Genomic DNA, 19456 nt, shown 5'->3' on the forward strand with positions numbered 1-19456 from the left:
CCAGAGCACTGTACCCTCACAAACACATATACGCACGTACGCACGCACGCACACACACACACACACACACACACACACATTAAAAATAACCAGATAGAAAAAAATGCCATCACATCTAAGACCAAAACTACATGAAATACACAATGCATTAAAACAGGACTACAAAAATACTAGTACAAAGATACTTGTTAACAGGCATACCTTGGTTTAACTGTTCTGCCCAGAACAAAAATGCTTATGGAAAAGGTAAGTTTTCAGATCTGACTAAGGAATGTAGATCAGAGGCATTTCTAAGAGATGAAGGTAGAGAGTTCCACACTTGCGAAACCTGAGCTCTGAAAGACCAATTAGTCCTTGGAACTTTTAGCAGCTTTTCAGAACTGGATCTTAATGTTCTGTGCGGTTCATATGTTTCCAATACACAGGAGAGATACAATGGAAGAGACTTGTCAAAATGTTTGAAGGCAAGTGTTGCTAACTTATAGTGAATGCGGGACTCAATCGGAAGCCAGTGTAACCAATTCAGCAGAGGTGTAACATAATCATGCTATTTTGTGGCCACACACACACATTAACACCTGTATTATAAACATTAAAACAGCTGTATTACAAACATTAAGATAATTTAATTTGAAAACAAAAGGAGAACTTGTGATAGAACTTTGTCATGTGATTCATTTTTTGACCATTCATGATACAAAGATTAATTTTTGTTGGATCCCTTTTCACGAAGGAATTTTGGAAAATGAGTGGGTGATTCGTTGTGCAAAAAAAGAAAAGAAAAGAAAAAAGGTGCATGAATACTCAAAATAATATAGAAATTCTTATTCCATTTTCATTACAAGAAAATTGTTCTCTTCTAGGGAAAACCTGCTGGAACCATGTCAATAAACTGAAACTGGGGACTGACACTCTTAGAGATGAATCTAACTGTAGCTTGTGCAAATTGGGTTTTTTTTTTCCCTGGAAAACAAGAGGACATTACAGTAACAGAAGACTTACCAGTCTAATATACAGACTTCAACTGGATGCTATAAAAACAAAATTTACTTCCAAAATGACTTGCATTTGTGTGTGTGTGTGTGTGTAATTACGTCCATGCACATCATCCATTAATGTGAAAACATTTTTACCTCATTCATTTGCAAAATCAGTTCCATGTGTTTCTATTGGAAACATTTTTATGTGACAATCAACTTACATTTGAAATTGTTTAAGAGTTTAAATAGGAGCCCCTTTGGCTCTCTGTTGTAATTTTACCAGTTGACTAGTTAGTTTATTGTTTTGTTTTATACATTTGTTTTTTTTTTAATGCAAATCACAGAGCAGAGAGGAAAAGAGAAAGTGGTGATGACATGAAGTGTGGGTGGGGTGAGAGTGGATTTTGGTCTCAGTAAAATCACAATTATTATTGTGGATAAATGTTAAGCAAAATAACTAAGACATGCGCGCACGCGCACGCACAGAGAGAGAGAGAGAGAGAGAGAGAGAGAGAGAGAGAACATGTACATATCTATTGACCAATAAAGTATTTATTGCGTTTCAAAGGTTTCCATTCTTGTTATGGCCTTTTTCCGGTTTTTAGCGAAAGCTGCCGGAAATTGACGTCAGGAACGTCTTGTCACTCAGTCAAGATGGCGGGTCCCATACCCAACAGCAGAATGCATTTTTTTAAGGAGCAAATATCTGCAGCTTTGGGCAAAAGCAGCGTCGTTGTGAAAACGGTTGCATTTGCAATGATTATAGGGTACCTTTTGTCATTTATTGCCTCGGCTGTCCCGTTTATGACGGTGATACCCGGCTATGTTCTGCCTCCCAACGCCCGTGTTTACAGTTTCTTCATGTTCTGCTTCGTGGAGCTGCATTTCTGGCATGTGATTGTGGACATTGCTGTCGTGGTGTTGTGTGGCAAACTGCTGGAACCCATGTGGGGGGCCCCGGACATGCTGCTGTTCTTCGTGGTCGTTAACCTCGGCGTGGGCTTGATGACGGCGCTGTCTTACTTCGCCGCTTACTTGGTTACGCTGAACGAAGACCACTTGTTCGACGTTCAAATTTACGGACTGGCAGGTTACATCGCCGGGTTTTGCGTGGCGGTCAAGCAGGTGATGCCGGACCACTGTGTCATGACCATGCCATTTGGCAAGCTGCGTAACTCCCACATTCCGTTGTCGCTGCTGTCAGTCACGATAGTTCTGCGACTGATGGGAGCGTTGCCAGGGCCCTACCCCATCATGTTTGGCTGGGGCATTGTCGTCAGTTGGGTATATCTACGCTTCTACCAGAAGCACACCAATGGCAACCGTGGCGACATGGGAGAAAACTTCACGTTTTCCAGGTACTGTGAGTGTGTGAGCCCCCCCCCCACCCCCCCCTCACGCCCCCTCACTCCCCCCCCCCCCACCACACACACACAGAGGTACTTGAGAGTGTTTGAGTCCACACACACATGCGTGCATGCGCACACACACACACACACACACACACACAGACTTGTGTTTGGTAAAAATAATTTAAATCTAAAACCCAAGGCAGAAAAATGAATCATTTCAGTAATTCAATGCATTGATGCAGATGTAACCTATCTATAGTATCTAGATGACAATAATAAACCAGTTGAATGACTGAATCATTTCAGCTTAAACTCACTCATAAAATATGTACTGAATGTAAAGTTTCCTTGTTGTTTTTCCTCCCAAGATTTAAGTGTGCTATAGGTTTAAATGGGAAGACTGGGACCACACAATTGAGTAACATTCACATCAGGATTGTGGGTAGTTAATACCAGAACTACATGAAGTGAAGCTTATAGTACAATCTTGTCACATAGTCCCAAACCTAATGCACCTCCAAGCAATATTTTCATCATCATCATCTTCCTCCACCTTCATCAGTAAAAAAAAAAAAAAAAAAAAAAGTTCCAAATGCTGTGGCCTTTCATGCCCTGCTCTGATGCAGACCTTAGTTTTGATCTTGCTCAACTTCCGTGCTTTGGGTGAGTCCTGAAGGTCTTTGGTGTCGACAGATTCATTCATTCATTCATTTTGCCCATCGCTCCTGGTGGAGCATAGGCCATCGACGACCCCTCGCCTTCGCACTCTGTTCTGGGTTGTTCTGGCCATTCCAGTCCAGTTGGTCCCTTGCTGCTTCAACTCTGCCTCGGTATCTCGCCTCCAGCTGTTGCGAGGCCGGCCTCGTCGACAGATTCATGTCGGACTATTGTTGGAGGGATGTGGTGGCAGTCTCCACTCAGGGGGAATGTTCACTCAGTCTGGCTCCAAGGCTGAGCTGTTATTGTTGTCTGTATGGGCCTAGCAGGTGATGTCTTTGGAACATTAAATCAGAACAGACACTACTGAACACCACTAAAGTGACTCAGCAGCAATGCAGGGCCTCTTGCGTGTGGTATCCTGGAGATCTAACATTTATCGTTCCCAATGAACTGACAACACTGACTGCGAAAGACGAATCTGGGTGTGGTTCACTTGGGAGACCATGCCACTAAAATGGTGCAGATAATGGAATAGAATTATTCAATTACACATTGAATTTAGACACATGGTTATTAATTTTGGATTGTATAAGTTATAACTCAACTTTGAAACAACTGCTTAATTGTTTTTACAAGTTTTAGAAAAAAAAATCTAAAGGAAGTATATTCATCTTACATTTATATTTGTAGACTATACATCTTGGCCAACATTATTATAAAATGGAAAATTATCATAAGTTTTTAGTTTTTAATCAGTTTGAAAATTTCCAGTATTACATGTAATGTGGACATGACATACAATGATACATTTTTGCATTTTTCGTTGAACATTGTTCATTTGAATCTTGCATCATTACACCACACACTTTTGTTTATGATATCAGTTATCAGTTATATCCATATAATTTTTTTTATAATTCAGAACAACATTAATACTAATAGCAGTTATTCTGTGTATTATTCTTACTTGCAACCATTTCATTCTCAATATTTCTGAGTAAGATTTTGAATGACTCGCACTGAAAGACACTGTAGCCCTAGGAGTGACATGTTTACAGATTGAGTGTCTTGAATTTCCGCTAAGCTGTGTTAACTCACATTGTGTGTATGTTACTGTTAGGGATTGGATTCACTGTGTTCATTAGTGAAGGTGTCCAGAATAGCAGTGCCCCTTTTCAGTTTTCATTCAGTTAAGCTTGCCATGCCATGCATCTGACATTGTAAAATTGTTTGGCCTGTGTGCTGTCATACAACTGATGTCATGATGTCAGCATGTTCAGCTTTGATAATTTGTAAACAGTTCTTGTCATTTGTCATCATGTCACTTCTCTCAATTTTTATGCTTCCCACAGGACAGAAACATGTTCTATCATGCAACACTGGCCAGAATGACATAAGTCGACACAGACATATTCCATGTTTTATAATACATACATATGACCATGTTTTATAAATGAAACAGAATCTCCTACTTTCCAGTTTGTTTTGATATACTTGTACAAAGTGTGAGAAAACAGTGTTTAAATGATCATTTTAGTTTCCTATGAACCATAGTCATATGTCTTGTTTAGTTGTTGCTTTTTATGTTATCTTGTGGTGGGTGTTGTGGCAGCTTCTTCCCCAGCCAGTTGCAGCCTGTGGTGGGGGTGGTGTCCAACACGGTGTTCAGTTTCCTGGTGAGGGTCAAGGTGTGCAAGAAGCCCCAGCGTCGCTACGATGTCAGCTCGCCCACCACCATCACCGTCACCCTGCCCGGTGTGGAGCCCCACGATGCTGAGAGGAGAAAGTCAGTCTGTGTGTGTGTGTGTGTGTCACTGTGTGTGTTTCTCTGTGTGTGTGTGTGTGTGTCACTGTACATGTCACTGTGTGTGTGTGTGTGTGACTGTGTGTGTTGCTCTGTGTGTGTGTGTGTGTGTGTGTCACTGTACATGTCACTGTGTGTGTGTGTCACTGTGTGTGTGTGTGTGTGTGTATCACTGTGCATGTCACTGTGTGTGTTGCTCTGTGTGTGTGTGTCACTGTGTGTGTTGCTCTGTGTGTGTGTGTGTGTGTGTGTGTGTGTCACTGTACATGTCACTGGTGTCACTGTGTGTGTGTATGTCACTGTTTGTGTTACTCTGTGTGTGTGTGTGTGTGTGTGTGTGTGTGTGTCGCTCTGTGTGTGTGTCAGTGTACATCACATGTCACTGTGTGTGTGTGTTACTCTCTCTGTATGTGTGTGTCACTGTGCATGTCAATGTGTGTGTGTGTGTCACTGTGTGTGTGTGTGTGTGTGTGTATCACTGTGCATATCACTGTGTGTGTTGCTCTGTGTGTGTGTGTCACTGTGTGTGTTGCTCTGTGTGTGTGTGTGTGTGTGTGTCACTGTGTGTGTCACTGTACATGTCACTGTGTGTTTGTCACTGTGTGTGTGTCACTGTGTGTGTGTATGTCACTGTTTGTGTTGCTGTGTGTGTGTGTGTGTGTGTGTGGGTCGCTCTGTGTGTGTGTCAATGTACATCACATGTCACTGTGTGTGTGTGTGTGTATTACTCTCTCTGTATGTGTGTGTCACTGTGCATGTCAATGTGTGTGTTGCTCTGTGTGTGTCACTTTGTGTGTCGCTCTGTGTGTGTCACTTGTGTTTGTCAAAAGACAATGCATGTCACTGTGTGTCATTGTGTGTGTGTGTGTGTGTGTCAAAAGACAATGCATGTCACTGTGTGTCATTGTGTGTGTGTGTGTGTGTCACTGTGTGTGGTCGTTTGTGTTTCAGTTCATGTTTGTGCAATAACAGTGGTGATTTTGCTTGTAGTTGTAACATGTTTTGATTGTATGTGTTTGTATCTAGACAGTATGAAGGTGTGAAATGCTCCTTTCTAAATTTGTGTGTGCGTGTGTATTGTTTTGGGTTTTTTTTATTAATCAGTTTGATCAATTGATGATAATGACAGCATTTCTAGCTTTTTCCACAACATTTTTGTGCATACCATGTATTCTTATATATCATAATATATCTGTTCGGTTTGTAAGTTCAAAATAACCATTTGATTAAATATAATCACGTGTAATTCAGAAATTTTAAAGATTGAATGTTTCATTTATTTAAAAAAATAATAATAATTTATTTCCCATTTGATCATGTTACTTTGTCACAGAGCTATGCGCAGTTTTCCTTTCACTATTTCATCCCGGTCAGTATGATACAGTAAGACATCACTGTCCTGGTCAGGCTTGTCTTGAAATTTGCATTCTTTCTTTTTCTTTTTTCTTTTTTTTTTTTTTCCTGTTTGTATTTTTTCTGTGTTTGTCTTTGTGCAGGAGTTTATATTTTGTGCAAGTTTGTATTATGCTGTTGTTGTTGAATTCATGTCTGTTGATGACTTTAGACAGGACAAAACAACCAGCAACCAACCAGTTATGAATTTATATGCACTGAGCACAAGTTATTTTTCCAGGACTATTGGAGGAAACAAGAAAAGTAAAACACAGGTCTTATTTATGTCAGTCTTTGGAAAGTACAGGAAGAAATGGTGTATATTCTCATGAGGGAGAATGTGATGTTTGTTTGTTTGGTTTGTGTCTGCAAATGGAAGTGATGTTTTCTCTATTTTTTAAGGGACTCAGTTTGAACACAACAGGTTAACACTTTTATTTTCGGTTTATGTTAACAGTATTGGAAAGTGTTTAGTGATATTGACATATAATTAAGGAAACCCAATTATCCTGAAAAAGAAATTGTTGACACATTTGCTGATGAAAATCATCTGTCAACGAAACATTTTTTGTTGCCCTGAGTAGATCATGCATGTTTTTTGTTGTTTGTTTTTTGTTTGTTTGTTGTTTTTTATGGTGTTTATTTGTTGTTTTTTGTTTTTTTATGAAGCAGGATTTTTCATTCTGTTTGATAGAAATCAAATCCAGGGTAGACTGATATGCCTTGTGCTGAAAGCATACTGAACTGTAAAAAAAAAAAAAAAGAAAAGAAAAAAAAAGCTTGTAAATACAGTCATTGTGAATTTATAAGATTTGTAATTTTATGTTTATATGAGAAGTAAATCTGCACTAATTAACCCTTTCACTGCTAGTATGTTTTGCTATAGCCTATGCTGAGAAAATTTTCAGAAAAACAGAAAAACACGCCAATGATTATAGTTTGCTTGTATTTCAAAAAGTATTGAAGATAAGTGCAGAAAAGTATATATCAAATGAAAGGAAAATGAACCAAGATTTTGTTTTTAGCACACACGTGTTCAAGTAATGAGTCAATCTGACACGAAAATTCCATAAAATGCACAAAACAAAACAAAATTGGGACTGTCATTACATCATGTTGGTGATATGACACCAACCAGATTATTAACTAGTCTTTCTTATGACTGTTGTGATCAACCACACACACTGTCAAGGCTGAACAACAGTGTCCAGGTCCTTAAGTCTCCAACACAGTCCACACAAAGAATGAAAAGGGCGTACTCACCCAGCATCTATGGCCAGTAAAAACACTGTACTTGTGGAAACAGTCTTCAAGACACTGTGCTGGTTTGCTGGGGCAGTCTGGGCGGTAGAACCTCACGTCCTTTCTTTGCCCTTTCTTCCAGCAGACTCTGCACCTCCTTTGTAGCCAGGCCTTCTGTGGGGTAGGTGGGATGACATCAGTTAAGTGTTGTCCACACAGATGAACAGCGTGGCCATCTTCAGCAGTGTCTGGGCCTTGGTCACCAAAAATCATGGCAGTAATTACATCCTTCTGGAAGTCAACGAATGTACTGCTGTTGCCTGGTTTTTTTTGTAGAAGATGTGTGCATTCAGCATGGCAGTTTGTGGAAAATGTACACACAGCTGTTTGTACCACTTCAGGGTTTTCCTTGTGGCATCGTAGGGCTGCAGTTGTTGGTCATGACGGTCCATGGCACCCATACTTTGTTGTAATCCAGAATTGCTGGAGGCTTGTTTACTGCCCTTTGGTCTTGCTGCTGCTGGTCTTCAGCTGTAGGTTTGTGGCAAGTTGTCAGCTCCTGATGGTCCAGGACAAACATGATCATCACCATGCTGCATACCTGAAACTCATTGCATTAAAGATTAAGTTGCTTTAGTTTTGTTTTTTTTACATATATAAAGGTTATGAAATTGAACCATTTTATTTCTGATTGTTTTCAGAAGCTGAAATACACACACACACACACACACACACACACACACACCTACCATCCCCCCATCTACACCTCCAACACACACACACACTGAAATTGGTTCATGGTATGCGACACCCCCTTCATTCTCTCTTTCTCATACAAAACAAAATGACCACACACACACACACACACACACACACACACACACACACACACTTCAGCAAGTGTTGCATTTATAAAGTAATTTAAGCATACAATTTTGTATATCATTCTCTGATTTCAATTTTGTAAACATCATCTCCTCCCCCCTCCCCCCCCCCCCCTCTCTCTCTCACACACACACACACACTTTCACTCACTCTCTCTCTCTCTCACTCTCTCTCTCTCTCTCTCTCTCTCTCTCTCACTCACTTGGGAATGAATACACTGAAAGTTCAAGACGAGCGACACATGCTGTCGTCAACAATGAGCCAGCCAGCAAGCCACGCCTCCTCGCACAGTGTTGGTCACACACAGTACAGACAGTGACTGACTTTCTCACTCACACACTCTGATCAGTGACTGATGAAGCTACTTACCACAGCTAATACATTCAAAACACACACAATGCAGTTATATTCATTGTTACAGCAAAGTGAAAGTAAATAATAAACTGATAAACCTCATGAACACCCACCTGCATCTTGAATCAGCTGAGCTTCATCTGTCTTGAGTTTTGTCATGCAACCCCCCTTGCACCCTGCACCATGTCAAAATCAGGGCAATTGGCTTAAACTTCACACAGTTCTATCTCATTAGTCATTCAGTCCAAAATCTTCAACTCTGCTATTTGCATCTTGAAAAATTTCTTCCAATACTTGTTCAAGTGTTGGGGTTTGTCTGCGTGCAGCCATGCAAACACAATTTGTGCTTCCTACAAAGTTGCAAAACTTTCGCCATAAATATGATAATGAGCTGGATTTTTTTTTTTTTTTAAGCTTATGGTACTCAGGAGAGAAAGAGCTCTCAAGGGAGCTAATTTGATGGTTAGCAGACTGTATTTTCTGCAGTGCAATGCTTTTTCATAAGAACGTTGTATCATGACGTACGGCGCATGTCAACACAGCATTGGTGAGCGAGAATTCATGATGTATGGCGTACGTCAACAGTGCAGTATAGAGGTTAATTCTTTTGCTTTTGTGGTGTACAGGAAAAGGAGACCAGTTTGAAATTTGATTTTAACCAAAAAAGAAATATGTGAAGGTGAAACCTCAAGATGATTAAAACTCTGTGAAAACTTATAGTAATATTTTTCAGGCAGCTTTCAGATGAATTGTTCATAAGGTATGTTTTAGGCAAGAAAACCATTAACCTCTTATGTGCCATCGATGTATGCATATGTCACTAAAATGCTTCACTATTTGCCAAGGATGTATATATGTATCCATTTCACCTCATGAATTTTCCCAGTTCTGTGGCCCAATGGGCAACAGTAGGAAAGCTTGATATGTCTGCTTCAATTATTCATGAGTAGCAGCATCCAATCACACTTTGTGTGGTCGTACTGCGATGTTGTTTGAAGTTTCCCTCTCAGAAATTTAGACAACGCTTTTAAAAAGCAGACAACAAAAGCACAGCCTGGCCTGGGTGTCCTTTGTGGTATGAAACAACAGTGATTTGCAAAAATATTTTGTGGTTTTGTCAACCAAGATATTGCAGAAGCTTTATGAGTCACTGAAGATGACTTTGGTGCTTGTGGTGACAAAATCAGATGGGTCACTTGATGAGAATGAGAATTTCCAGTGAGGTTGGGGGTCATTGTAAATTAGATGTTGCTAGAAAAGGAGAGAGAGAGAGAGAGAGCGTGGAGCAGGAGGCCAAGTATAGCTGTGTGGCTGACCCAGAGTTGAATTCCAAGACAAATTGTCCACTTGTTCAGTGCAGGGAATGGGGAAGGGAATGTTGAAGGGAATGGAACAGTTCTATGGAACAATACTCACCCCACCCCTCCACCCCCTGCATTCTGCGCCACATGGGTTACTGTTAAATTCTTTGATATTGTTTGAAAGTGAGCATGAAATGAGTAGGCGTGATATAGGCAGGTGTGACATGTGAAGGGTGTGTGTGTGTATGTGTGTTTGTGATTTCTGTTTATCTTGAAAATGAAAGACAAACCGAAACAGTTTGCTACCTACATTGCTATTGCAGTTGCCAAGAAATTGTGAGTGAATGATGGGCTGAATTAGTTTAGAATGCCAGAAGTTTGGATTAAAATTCTTGACTCTGTGTGTACATAAGCCATGGTAACACATGTAGGTTTTAGTTTTCTTATATTTTCTATATATTATATGTTTTACTAACAACCTATAGTATATGTTATCTCACATTTATGGTTCATTCATTGCAGACCAGTGTGTTAAGTAAGTTTTAAACTATCAGAAATTGAAGGTCTGTTCATTTTCTTTGCTGGATGGAAAATGTACTTGGGAATGAAAAGAGGAAAGGTGGTTGTGCTGGGTGTGTTTTGTTTCCTGGATGTGTTTTCACAGAGGGATGCAGAGAAGGGAAGAAAATCATCATTTTTGATTATGTGTGTTTTCAGGCAGCTGGCCCTCAAGGCGCTGAACGACCGCCTGAACAAAGCGGACTCCAACCTGGCCTGGCCCTCCATGGAGGATGAAACCCCTGCCGCCCCCACCCCCTCCCCGCCTTCCACCCACACCCCCACCCCCGCCTCTTCCCCTTCTCCTCCCACCCCAGCCCCTCCCATCATGCCAGCCAAGCTCCCACTGCCAGAGTTCAAAGACACCAGCAACAAGGGTGGCAGTGAGGGGTAACGGGGACCATGGTGGGGAGGGGGTTTGGGGATGTTTGGGCTCTTACTGCATGTTCTTTGTTGTTTACTTGAGGGGTGGTTGGGGGGGCAGGGAGATGGGGAAAGGGGAAGGAAGGCCGGCTTCTGCAGCCTGTGATTTTATGTGTTGGCATTACATCAGGAAGGAGCTTGATTGGACTTCCTTTGTGTTTTGGCTCTTGTGGACATCTGTGTTAAAGGTATATGCGTGTGTGTGTGTGTGTGTGTGTGACATGTGTATGTTTCTGTCAGAAATGTAGAAAGCTGAAAGTTGTGTATGTTGAAGCTTTTTTCTTGTCCTGAAGCTATTTATTTTCTGTTCAGTAGTGGCTATGATTTGACTGGCTTTTACAACGGATAACTCAAAAACAGAGAAGAAGTTAAAAGTTCCATTTCTCCTTGCACACCAGTTGGATCAAAGTCAAGCATATCACTTTTATCAGACCTCTTTTGTTACTGAATGTTCCAGAGTTTCATGGTAAGCTGCAGGCTGTCTACAAGCCAGTTAAATTCTCAAGGTCCATGGGTTTCTCTTGTTCTTTGTTTTTTCATTTGGCTTTTGGGTTATCAGAATCAAATTTTGCAAATGAACACTGAAATGTTGAGAATGTCACACACTCTTGTCTCTTCATGGATTAGTTCATTAGCCCCACATTTCCCTTGATGAACTGTTCACAGCTGTCTTATATATGTGCTCAGCATCTAATGTGAAATGACACGCTTTTCAAGTATGATAATACACAATCAGGAACACACACACACACACAAGCATGCACATTTGTACACACAGTCTCATTTATTCATAGAGCTTTATCTTCCTTGCATAATAAATGAAAGGAATGTTTTTTTCTCAGGAACATTGAATCTGACAGTGGACCCTCCAGTCTCCTTGAAGTGATGAACGATCAGTGTATTTAACTCACTCAGTATGGCCAGTCCTCTCTTCTCCTCTACACAGACCCCTCGGATGTCTAGTGGGTGTCTGAAAGACCCAACCTTTAGCTTCCGTCATCAGAACTGTGGTATTCTTTGTCAAGATTCACCTCTTCAGTATAAGAGCCTTCCACTTGCAATATTTTGATGATGGTAATTTGGGTGAAATGCTGTTAACGTCGTCTCTTTCGCCGTTTGTATGGAGAGAGTTAATCCATTCCCAAAAGCAAAGTGCTGCTTCAGGTTAGCGGCACTCCTGGCCTCAGACTAAATATAGACTGGCCTACAGCATGGCATGATGATAAGGTAAATAAAGCTTCAGTTTAGATACTTTCAGTTTCTGCCTCAAAATCTTCATCACTTGGGCTAAAATCTGAATCATATAGCTCTTGGCTTCTTGTTACTACACTGTCCATCAAAACTTCCTCCACCATATACTTTGATTTATTTATTTGTTTATTTATATTACATTTTCAGTGTTGAAATTCAGACAAATACTGTAAAATGTCGATCAGAGAAAGGACAAAAGATTGGTAAAGGGAAGCAACTTGTGAAGTGTATGGATTGAAAAACGAGGATGCAGAGGAGTTTGGGATTCAGAGTTTACTGTTACGGTTACGCTTAAGTAGGCACTGAGTGAAACACTGCTTTGGCTAGTTATCCCAGAATTTGTCCACAGTGAGTAAAGAATAAAATTGCAGACATCATGTAACTTGATGTTCAAAACGGCAACATTTTCAATATTTCAGAAGGGTGTTGATCACGAATATAGCTGTGTGGTTACAGCTTCCCGTGCATTTGTCAGTGATTGCAGATTTCATGGTTCATATATTTCTGTGAGAAAATGGCTTACCAAAAAAATCCTAGTGTGCAGATCTTTCTCCAGACCCCACACCACTCACCCTGTCTTTTCTCTCTCTGTGTGTCTTTTTTGTCAAATCAGTCAGTTGTTGTGTTCTTTTTATTTGCTGATGCACAAGCTAGATCAGTTTTGGTAATCCCTTGATGGTGTTGTCACAGCATGTGTGGCTGTGGTAAACTCCAAAAGTTAATTGTTTCCAAGCGTTAAAAGGTGGAAAGGCATAAAACTTTGCAAAATGCTACATACCTTTTTTTTTTCTTTTTTTTTCTTCTTTTTTTTTCCATTTGCTTCAAAACAACATTGCAGTGGAGTCAGGAGGGTCAGGGAGCAAAGGTCAGTTTCATAATGTTGCATAATAAAGAAAATTTGATCGCATAACAGAGCTGTCGTCTTGCATGGACTTTGGAGTAAAAGAAATAGCATGTTACGATCATGAGGCTTTGGGTCTTATGTTTTAATCTTTGTCAAACTTTGTTTAGGATTTTGTTATGGTCAGAAATTGAGATGTCAAATGTCAAAACATATTTGGAAAAAAAAAATGAGAGCATAATAGAGTTTTTTTCCCTCCGCATCAAATTGTCATGAAACTTAGCACACTCATTGGTTATGACCACAGCATGAACCTGATGAACGTCAAGGTCTCCTGGTGGCATTCAAGCCAGATTTGAGAGAAGGCTTCTCTTTGTGGAATAGGTTGGTTTTTTTGTGTGTTCGGGTGTGTACTCTAATTCCTGTGCCAGGTTTAGTAGGCACATGCTTGACTATCTGAGATCTGGTTTTTTTGGTTTTGTTTTTAATGATTTGTTTCCATGATATGTGCATGAATTCTAAACGGGTACATTACAAACCAACCACATCGGTCCTGTTCTGTCATATCTACATGATTGTTTCAGCTTCATGCCTACAACAAACATTGGCCCAACATTTAAAAGATTTTGGTCAAACACACAACCTACAATATCAAACCAAATTAACTGTCGTCATTTGCAGTTTGGTTATGTGCTGGCTATATGCATTTTAATGTGTATAGCATAACTTAAAAAGAAAAGGTTCTTACAAGAATCTTACTCAAATTTCAGAGAGCCGATCAATTATATGCATGCATGTGTACTACACATACTGAATTTTTTACAGAGAGAAATATGACACCGACCTACCCCCCCACTCACCCACCCCCCCAAAAAAGGGAAAACACTGCTTCCCATATGCAAGTGCTGTATTATGGATATTGTAGCTTTTGCAAAGGAAAATATGAAGGCAATACTTGGCAAGGCTTGACTCTTCCAACTGGTGCATTGTGAGCTGTGTCAAAAGACAGAGGAGAACAGTAATGGTCAGAATTTTGTCTTTAGTAGAAAGTGGGTGAAGGAAAAAGCCAGCCACTTTCTCTGTGGTGTGACTAATCTGTTGTCAATGTTCAAGTCATGTTCTTGAAGCTGAAGATATTATCCCTGCAAGCTTGACTTGAGTGTGTGTGACATGTTATATATATGTGTGTGTGTGTGTGTGTGTGACAAAAATAGTGTATATGTGTGTTACTGAAGAACCTGGTGTGCGTGTGTGAAGAAACTGGTGTGTAAATATGTGGGTATGAAGAATCTGGGCTGTTCTGCAACAAACTGATTGTTATGTATTGGGGTATAGTGTATCAAAGGTTTTAAATAGTTCATGTATGTCACTTTGTAATTGACTCATCCATTAAATGTTGGCTTTTGCATTTTGTTCTTTTCATTATTATTGTTGATTTGTTTAAATTTGTTTTTGTTAATATACTGCTGTATTGCTTTTGGGAAAAGGTTGCACTTCTAGGGAGCAAGTCTGAGCATATGTGTGTATATAGGGCTGTCAGCCTTGAATATGCTTCTTTGGTAAACTTTGGAATGGGAGCTCTCTGACTGCACAGGATCATAATTCATATGGGTGAACAAAATTAAGTTTTGATCTGAAGTCCATCAATTCTGTTTTGACAGTCAAAATTGGCACAATAATGAGTGTATTCAGGCTTGGGAGAACATTTGATTCTGCAACTGCATTTTTCATTTCTGTAAAATTTCTCTGGTTCAGTTGATGCAAAATCATACAGGATATAGGTCCTGAGTTGCTTACTACTGGTAGCGAAAATATGAAGAATACTTCTGTTAGTGTTGATGGCCTTAGTGGTTGGCGAGGCTCTAAGCACCATAATTTGATTTAATTTGACTTGATTCTGTTAGTATTGGATTTAACCTCTGTCATATACAAATTCATAAAGAAATCGTTAGTCATTAGTTTTCTAATGTTGATTCAGAAATATATGGAATAATAGTTATTGGCCTATCTTCTTAGTGGATGCTGACTGTGTGATACAAAGCATTGCATGCTCATCATTAACAGAAACAAATACAAGGACTGTATGATTTGTGAGTCTAGTATTCTAAAGGAACTTGGTTCTGGCAGGTCACTGGTGTGTTTGGATGTCATCACAGTGGTGGAAACAGAATAGGAAATTTTTATTATAAAAGAAACCAAAAAACAAAAACCAACTGTTGTTTTGATCATGTATTTGATGCAAGTTGACAAGCATTGAATTAAAGAATTTAAACACTTGTGCTTATTTTTACGAAATGTTGGATTAGGTAACTTTGATGATGAAATTGAAGCATTAAAATTCAATATGAGAGTTTTCAGACTGAAGTGTTTGCCTGTTGTTTTGGTGGTGCCCATGTTCCCTGACTGTTGATTAGGGAGCCACATGGTACAGGATGCACCTTCATTGGCAAAGGTCACCAGTGCATTTGTTTTGTTGCCCTGTTTTTACTGTTGTACAAAAGCAAGGTTGTATACTCTATGGTCCTCTGACAAGTTTCTTATGATTGGAGTAGTGAAGTAATCCTTGTGTATCTAGGCATATAGCAACAGTGTGTTGAATGCCTCAAGGTGTTCATAGTGTCATCAAAGAAAGACTGTTGAAAGTGATTGTGACAGTGTAATCATTAGGCAGAACTTATGAAAAAAAAATTCTATATTTTTATCATTTAAAAAAAAAAAAAAAAAGGAATACCAGATTTTCTCAAGATAGAATTGAATGCCATGCTTTCTTAAAGTTATCTTAAATATATGCAGTCCAGTTTTGAAAACTAAAGAAAAAAAAGAAAAAAAAGACTTTACTACTCTAGTCACTTTCAGTTTCATCCCAGTACCATAGGGGTCTACATCATTGATCTTCAAACATGCAGGTGTGTGACAGGTGCTATTGCCGAGTAGTTAAAGCGATGAACTTTCAATCTAAGGGTCCTGGTTTCGAATCTTGGTAACTGCACCTGGTTGGTAAAGAGTGGGGATTTTTCCCATCTCCCAGGTCAACATATGTGCAGACAGTACAATGGAGGAAGAGTGATAGAGGCATGCATTTGTCAGATTCTGCCCCAAAAAACATGATGATGATGTGTGTGTGTGTATATATATATATATATTTTATATATATATAGCAATATGCTGATCCCCAGCAGACTTTATTCAGAACAGATTCAACTGTAGATTACTGTTCCTGTATTCTTCAGTCAGGATACATTACTTTGTTGTTGTGATGAATCTATAGATAAAATGTTATATAATTTAGCTTGACCATGTTTAGTTATGGCCTCTTTGCAGTCAGCTGGGCTATAAGGAACATGATTTACTTTGATTTTACTGTGCTCTGTTTGTTACATTTTCAATATGTACTGGTTTGTGTCTGTACATGCTTGATTTCATTGATTTTTTGTTTTTTCAGACAAAAATGATAAAATGATGCAGATACTGTGTATTGCTATAAAGATGATTGGTTTCTTTTTTCTTTCTTTATTCAAATATGAATCATAAAATGATTCAGATACAGTGTGTTACTATAAGGAGTTGTTCATTTCAATTCAGAACTTTCAAAATACACCTTTTAGATAATAGTTGGGGATTTTTTTCACGCCTGTTTGATATAATTGTTGCAGTTTTCTCATAGAAGTGGCAGATAGTTTACTAGTTTATATTTGTGAGTACAAAAGGAAGAAAAGGTACATTGTGTCCATTGTGTACTAATGCACTTCAGCTGTCAGAACTTTGAGGTTTACGTTGTTAGTCATATAGATATGGCTTGCATACTGTTGGTAAAGGTTTTTACTGTTGAAAGATGTTTAAGGTTTGTAGCTGGGACTAGTAGCTGCTTATTGCTCAGACATTCCATTTTTTTGTAACAAGAAGGCTTCTTTGTGTTCAGTGTAGAATTGTCAGCAAGATAGATTTTTTCTGCCCAGTGACTTGCCGAAGGCAGACAACCATTGAAGAATAACTCGCGCAAACTGATGATAATATATTTTAAAAAAAAGATTAAGCATAAATGTATTTGTCTTCAAAGCCAAGTGTCTTCTTCAGTGAAATTTGTCCATGTTCTTCAGCCTGTGCTTTTCGTATCCTTGGATGACAATAAACGTTTGAAGAAAGTGTTTCCATTCATATTGATTTTCTTTCTGCAGCATGAAGTGACCAGTGGTCAGAGTCATCTTCTGTGTCCACTTCTGCATTGATTATCCAGGTACAAATGGCAAGGGCTTATCCCTCTTTCCATGCTGCGCGCAATTTTTTTATTACAGCTGGTAATACTTCAGTGTCCGGTTCCTTACAGAAATTCTGAACCTTGCAATACAAGGGCATCCAGGAGTCATGACCTTGGCGCGGCACGGCCCCCTTAGAGTTTAGGAAGTTAAGGGTCGAAACACTTGACTTAGGGGGACTACTTCTCTGAAGACCGTATACTGTCCATCTTTCCCTTGAGTTTCTTTTCACAGTGTCCTATTCGTTACAGAAATTCTGAACCAGGATTTTCCTCTTTTCTGATTGTGGTGGTTTCAAGGCCTGACTAAGCGCGTTGGGTTATGCTGCTGGTCAGGCATCTGCTTAGCAGATGTGGTGTAGCGTATATGGATTTGTCCGAATGCAGTGACGCCTCCTTGAGCTACTGAAACTAAACTGATTGTGGTGTTGTCTTGTTTTTATGCCTTTTGTGATGAGTGTGTGAACTGAATAGGACTTTGTGTGTGACCACCCCATGTGTGGTTGTGATGAGTGTGTAAACTGAATAGGACTTTGTATGTGATCACCTCACGTGTGGTTGTGATGAGTGTGTAAACTGAATAGGACTTTGTATGTGATCACCTCACGTGTGGTTGTGATGAGTGTGTAAACTGAATAGGACTTTGTGTGTGATCACCTCATGTGTGGTTGTGATGAGTGTGTAAACTGAATAGGACTTTGTGTGTGATCACCTCATGTGTGGCTGTGATGAGTGTGTGAACTGAATAGGACTTTGTGTGTGATCACCTCATGTGTGGCTGTGATGAGTGTGTGAACTGAAAAGGACTTTGTATGTGACCACCCCATGTGTGGCTGTGATGAGTGTGTAAACTGAATAGGACTTTGTATGTGATCACCTCATGTGTGGCTGTGATGAGTGTGTGAACTGAATAGGACTTTGTGTGCGATCGCCCTGTGTGTGGTTGTTTTATTTCTGTGTGTCATATACATGTGTTGGTCAACTTTGATGTTAGTGTTTCCTCAGCAACTGTATGTGTTAGATGAATGAAATGTGACAGGATTATAGAAATTAATCACAGCTTTTCAGCCAGGTTGTTAGTCAAGAGCAGCATGAAGATAAATGGTATGCATTCTTTATGAATGCTTCTTCAATAATTTGAAATGTAAAGGGGTTTTATTTTCAGGGGGGAAAATGCTTTCAGTTGCTTATTTCACTAATGGCCTGATGTTTTGTTTTCTCAGATAAAACTGTTCAAGCCTGTATTCAAGAATAATTATGTAATAAAGATTAAATATCCTATAATAAAGATTAAATATTGGTAGGATTCTTGACAGAAGCGCTAAAGTTTTGTTTATCTTGTTAAATAGATGAAGATGTGACCGGAATTCGAGCAGATCATGAAATGAATGATAAAAGGAAGTAATACTTTTTTTTCCCTTTGTTTTAGATTTTCTTGTTTCACTTATAGGTAAGAGATATCCATTTGGTCTTGACTTTTGAAGTATGATTATTGTTATAAGAAAACATATTTTGCAACATCATTTTTGTAACAGTATATGACACCAAAAGGAGGAGTTTGTATTATACTCCATGTTTGGTGATACATATACTTACCATGTCAAACTCGAATGCCCACCCGTCCGTCCCCGCGTCTCCGCCGTGGTTCTCATGGGGCATTTTCTTCGATGGCCACGGAATGATTCAGCGCTTATAGCTTTTAGAGGCGTTTGATTGGCTGAGAGTGGACCGGGCCAGCACTGCTCGTCTTTTCACTGTTAGCCGCGGGAAATTTGGCCAAGCAGAGCAAACCAATAGGCCTAGTTTGCATCAGTTTGACATGGTAAGTATATGTAACACCAAACATGGGGTATAATACAAACTCCTCCTATTGATTAGAATAGCGTGTTAGTGGATACAAGTGTGAAATGCTGAATGGAATGCCACTTTGGCATCTCAGTCTTAAGTAGAGTAAAAGTAGTTTTTCCTTTGATTGGCTGAGAGCGGGCGGGCCCGTCTTTTCACTGTTAGCCGCGTGAAATTTGGCCAAGCAGAGCAAACCGATAGGCCTAGTTTGCATCAGTTTGACATGGTAAGTATATGTAACACCAAACATGGAGTATAATACGAACTCCTCCTTTTTGTGTTTTTGTTCGATTTTTTTTTTTTTTTTTTTTTTTTT

At 39.5% G+C, this 19456-nt stretch overlaps 1 protein-coding gene across 1 annotated transcript; it reads left to right on the forward strand.

The window, feature by feature from the left end:
* Positions 1 to 1620: 1620 nt before the first annotated feature.
* LOC143299355 (transmembrane protein 115-like) lies at positions 1621 to 17186 on the forward strand. The gene is made up of 3 exons (XM_076612492.1): positions 1621 to 2338; positions 4605 to 4778; positions 10688 to 17186. The coding sequence occupies exons 1-3, from the start codon at positions 1635 to 1637 to the stop codon at positions 10920 to 10922; spliced, it is 1113 nt and encodes a 370-aa protein (XP_076468607.1). The 5' UTR covers positions 1621 to 1634; the 3' UTR covers positions 10923 to 17186.
* Positions 17187 to 19456: the final 2270 nt, after the last annotated feature.

This window comes from Babylonia areolata, chromosome 25, assembly GCF_041734735.1.
Source record: "Babylonia areolata isolate BAREFJ2019XMU chromosome 25, ASM4173473v1, whole genome shotgun sequence".
NCBI classification, from domain to species: Eukaryota; Metazoa; Mollusca; class Gastropoda; order Neogastropoda; family Buccinidae; genus Babylonia; species Babylonia areolata.

Bases quoted from the DNA above. Each gene is read 5' to 3' on its own strand.
- LOC143299355 (XM_076612492.1), top strand. From the start codon at position 1,635: ATGGCGGGTCCCATACCCAACAGCAGAATGCATTTTTTTAAGGAGCAA. The intron at 2,339-4,604 runs GTACTGTGAGTG...GTGTTGTGGCAG, and splicing joins GAAAACTTCACGTTTTCCAG to CTTCTTCCCCAGCCAGTTGC. The intron at 4,779-10,687 runs GTCAGTCTGTGT...GTGTGTTTTCAG, and splicing joins CACGATGCTGAGAGGAGAAA to GCAGCTGGCCCTCAAGGCGC.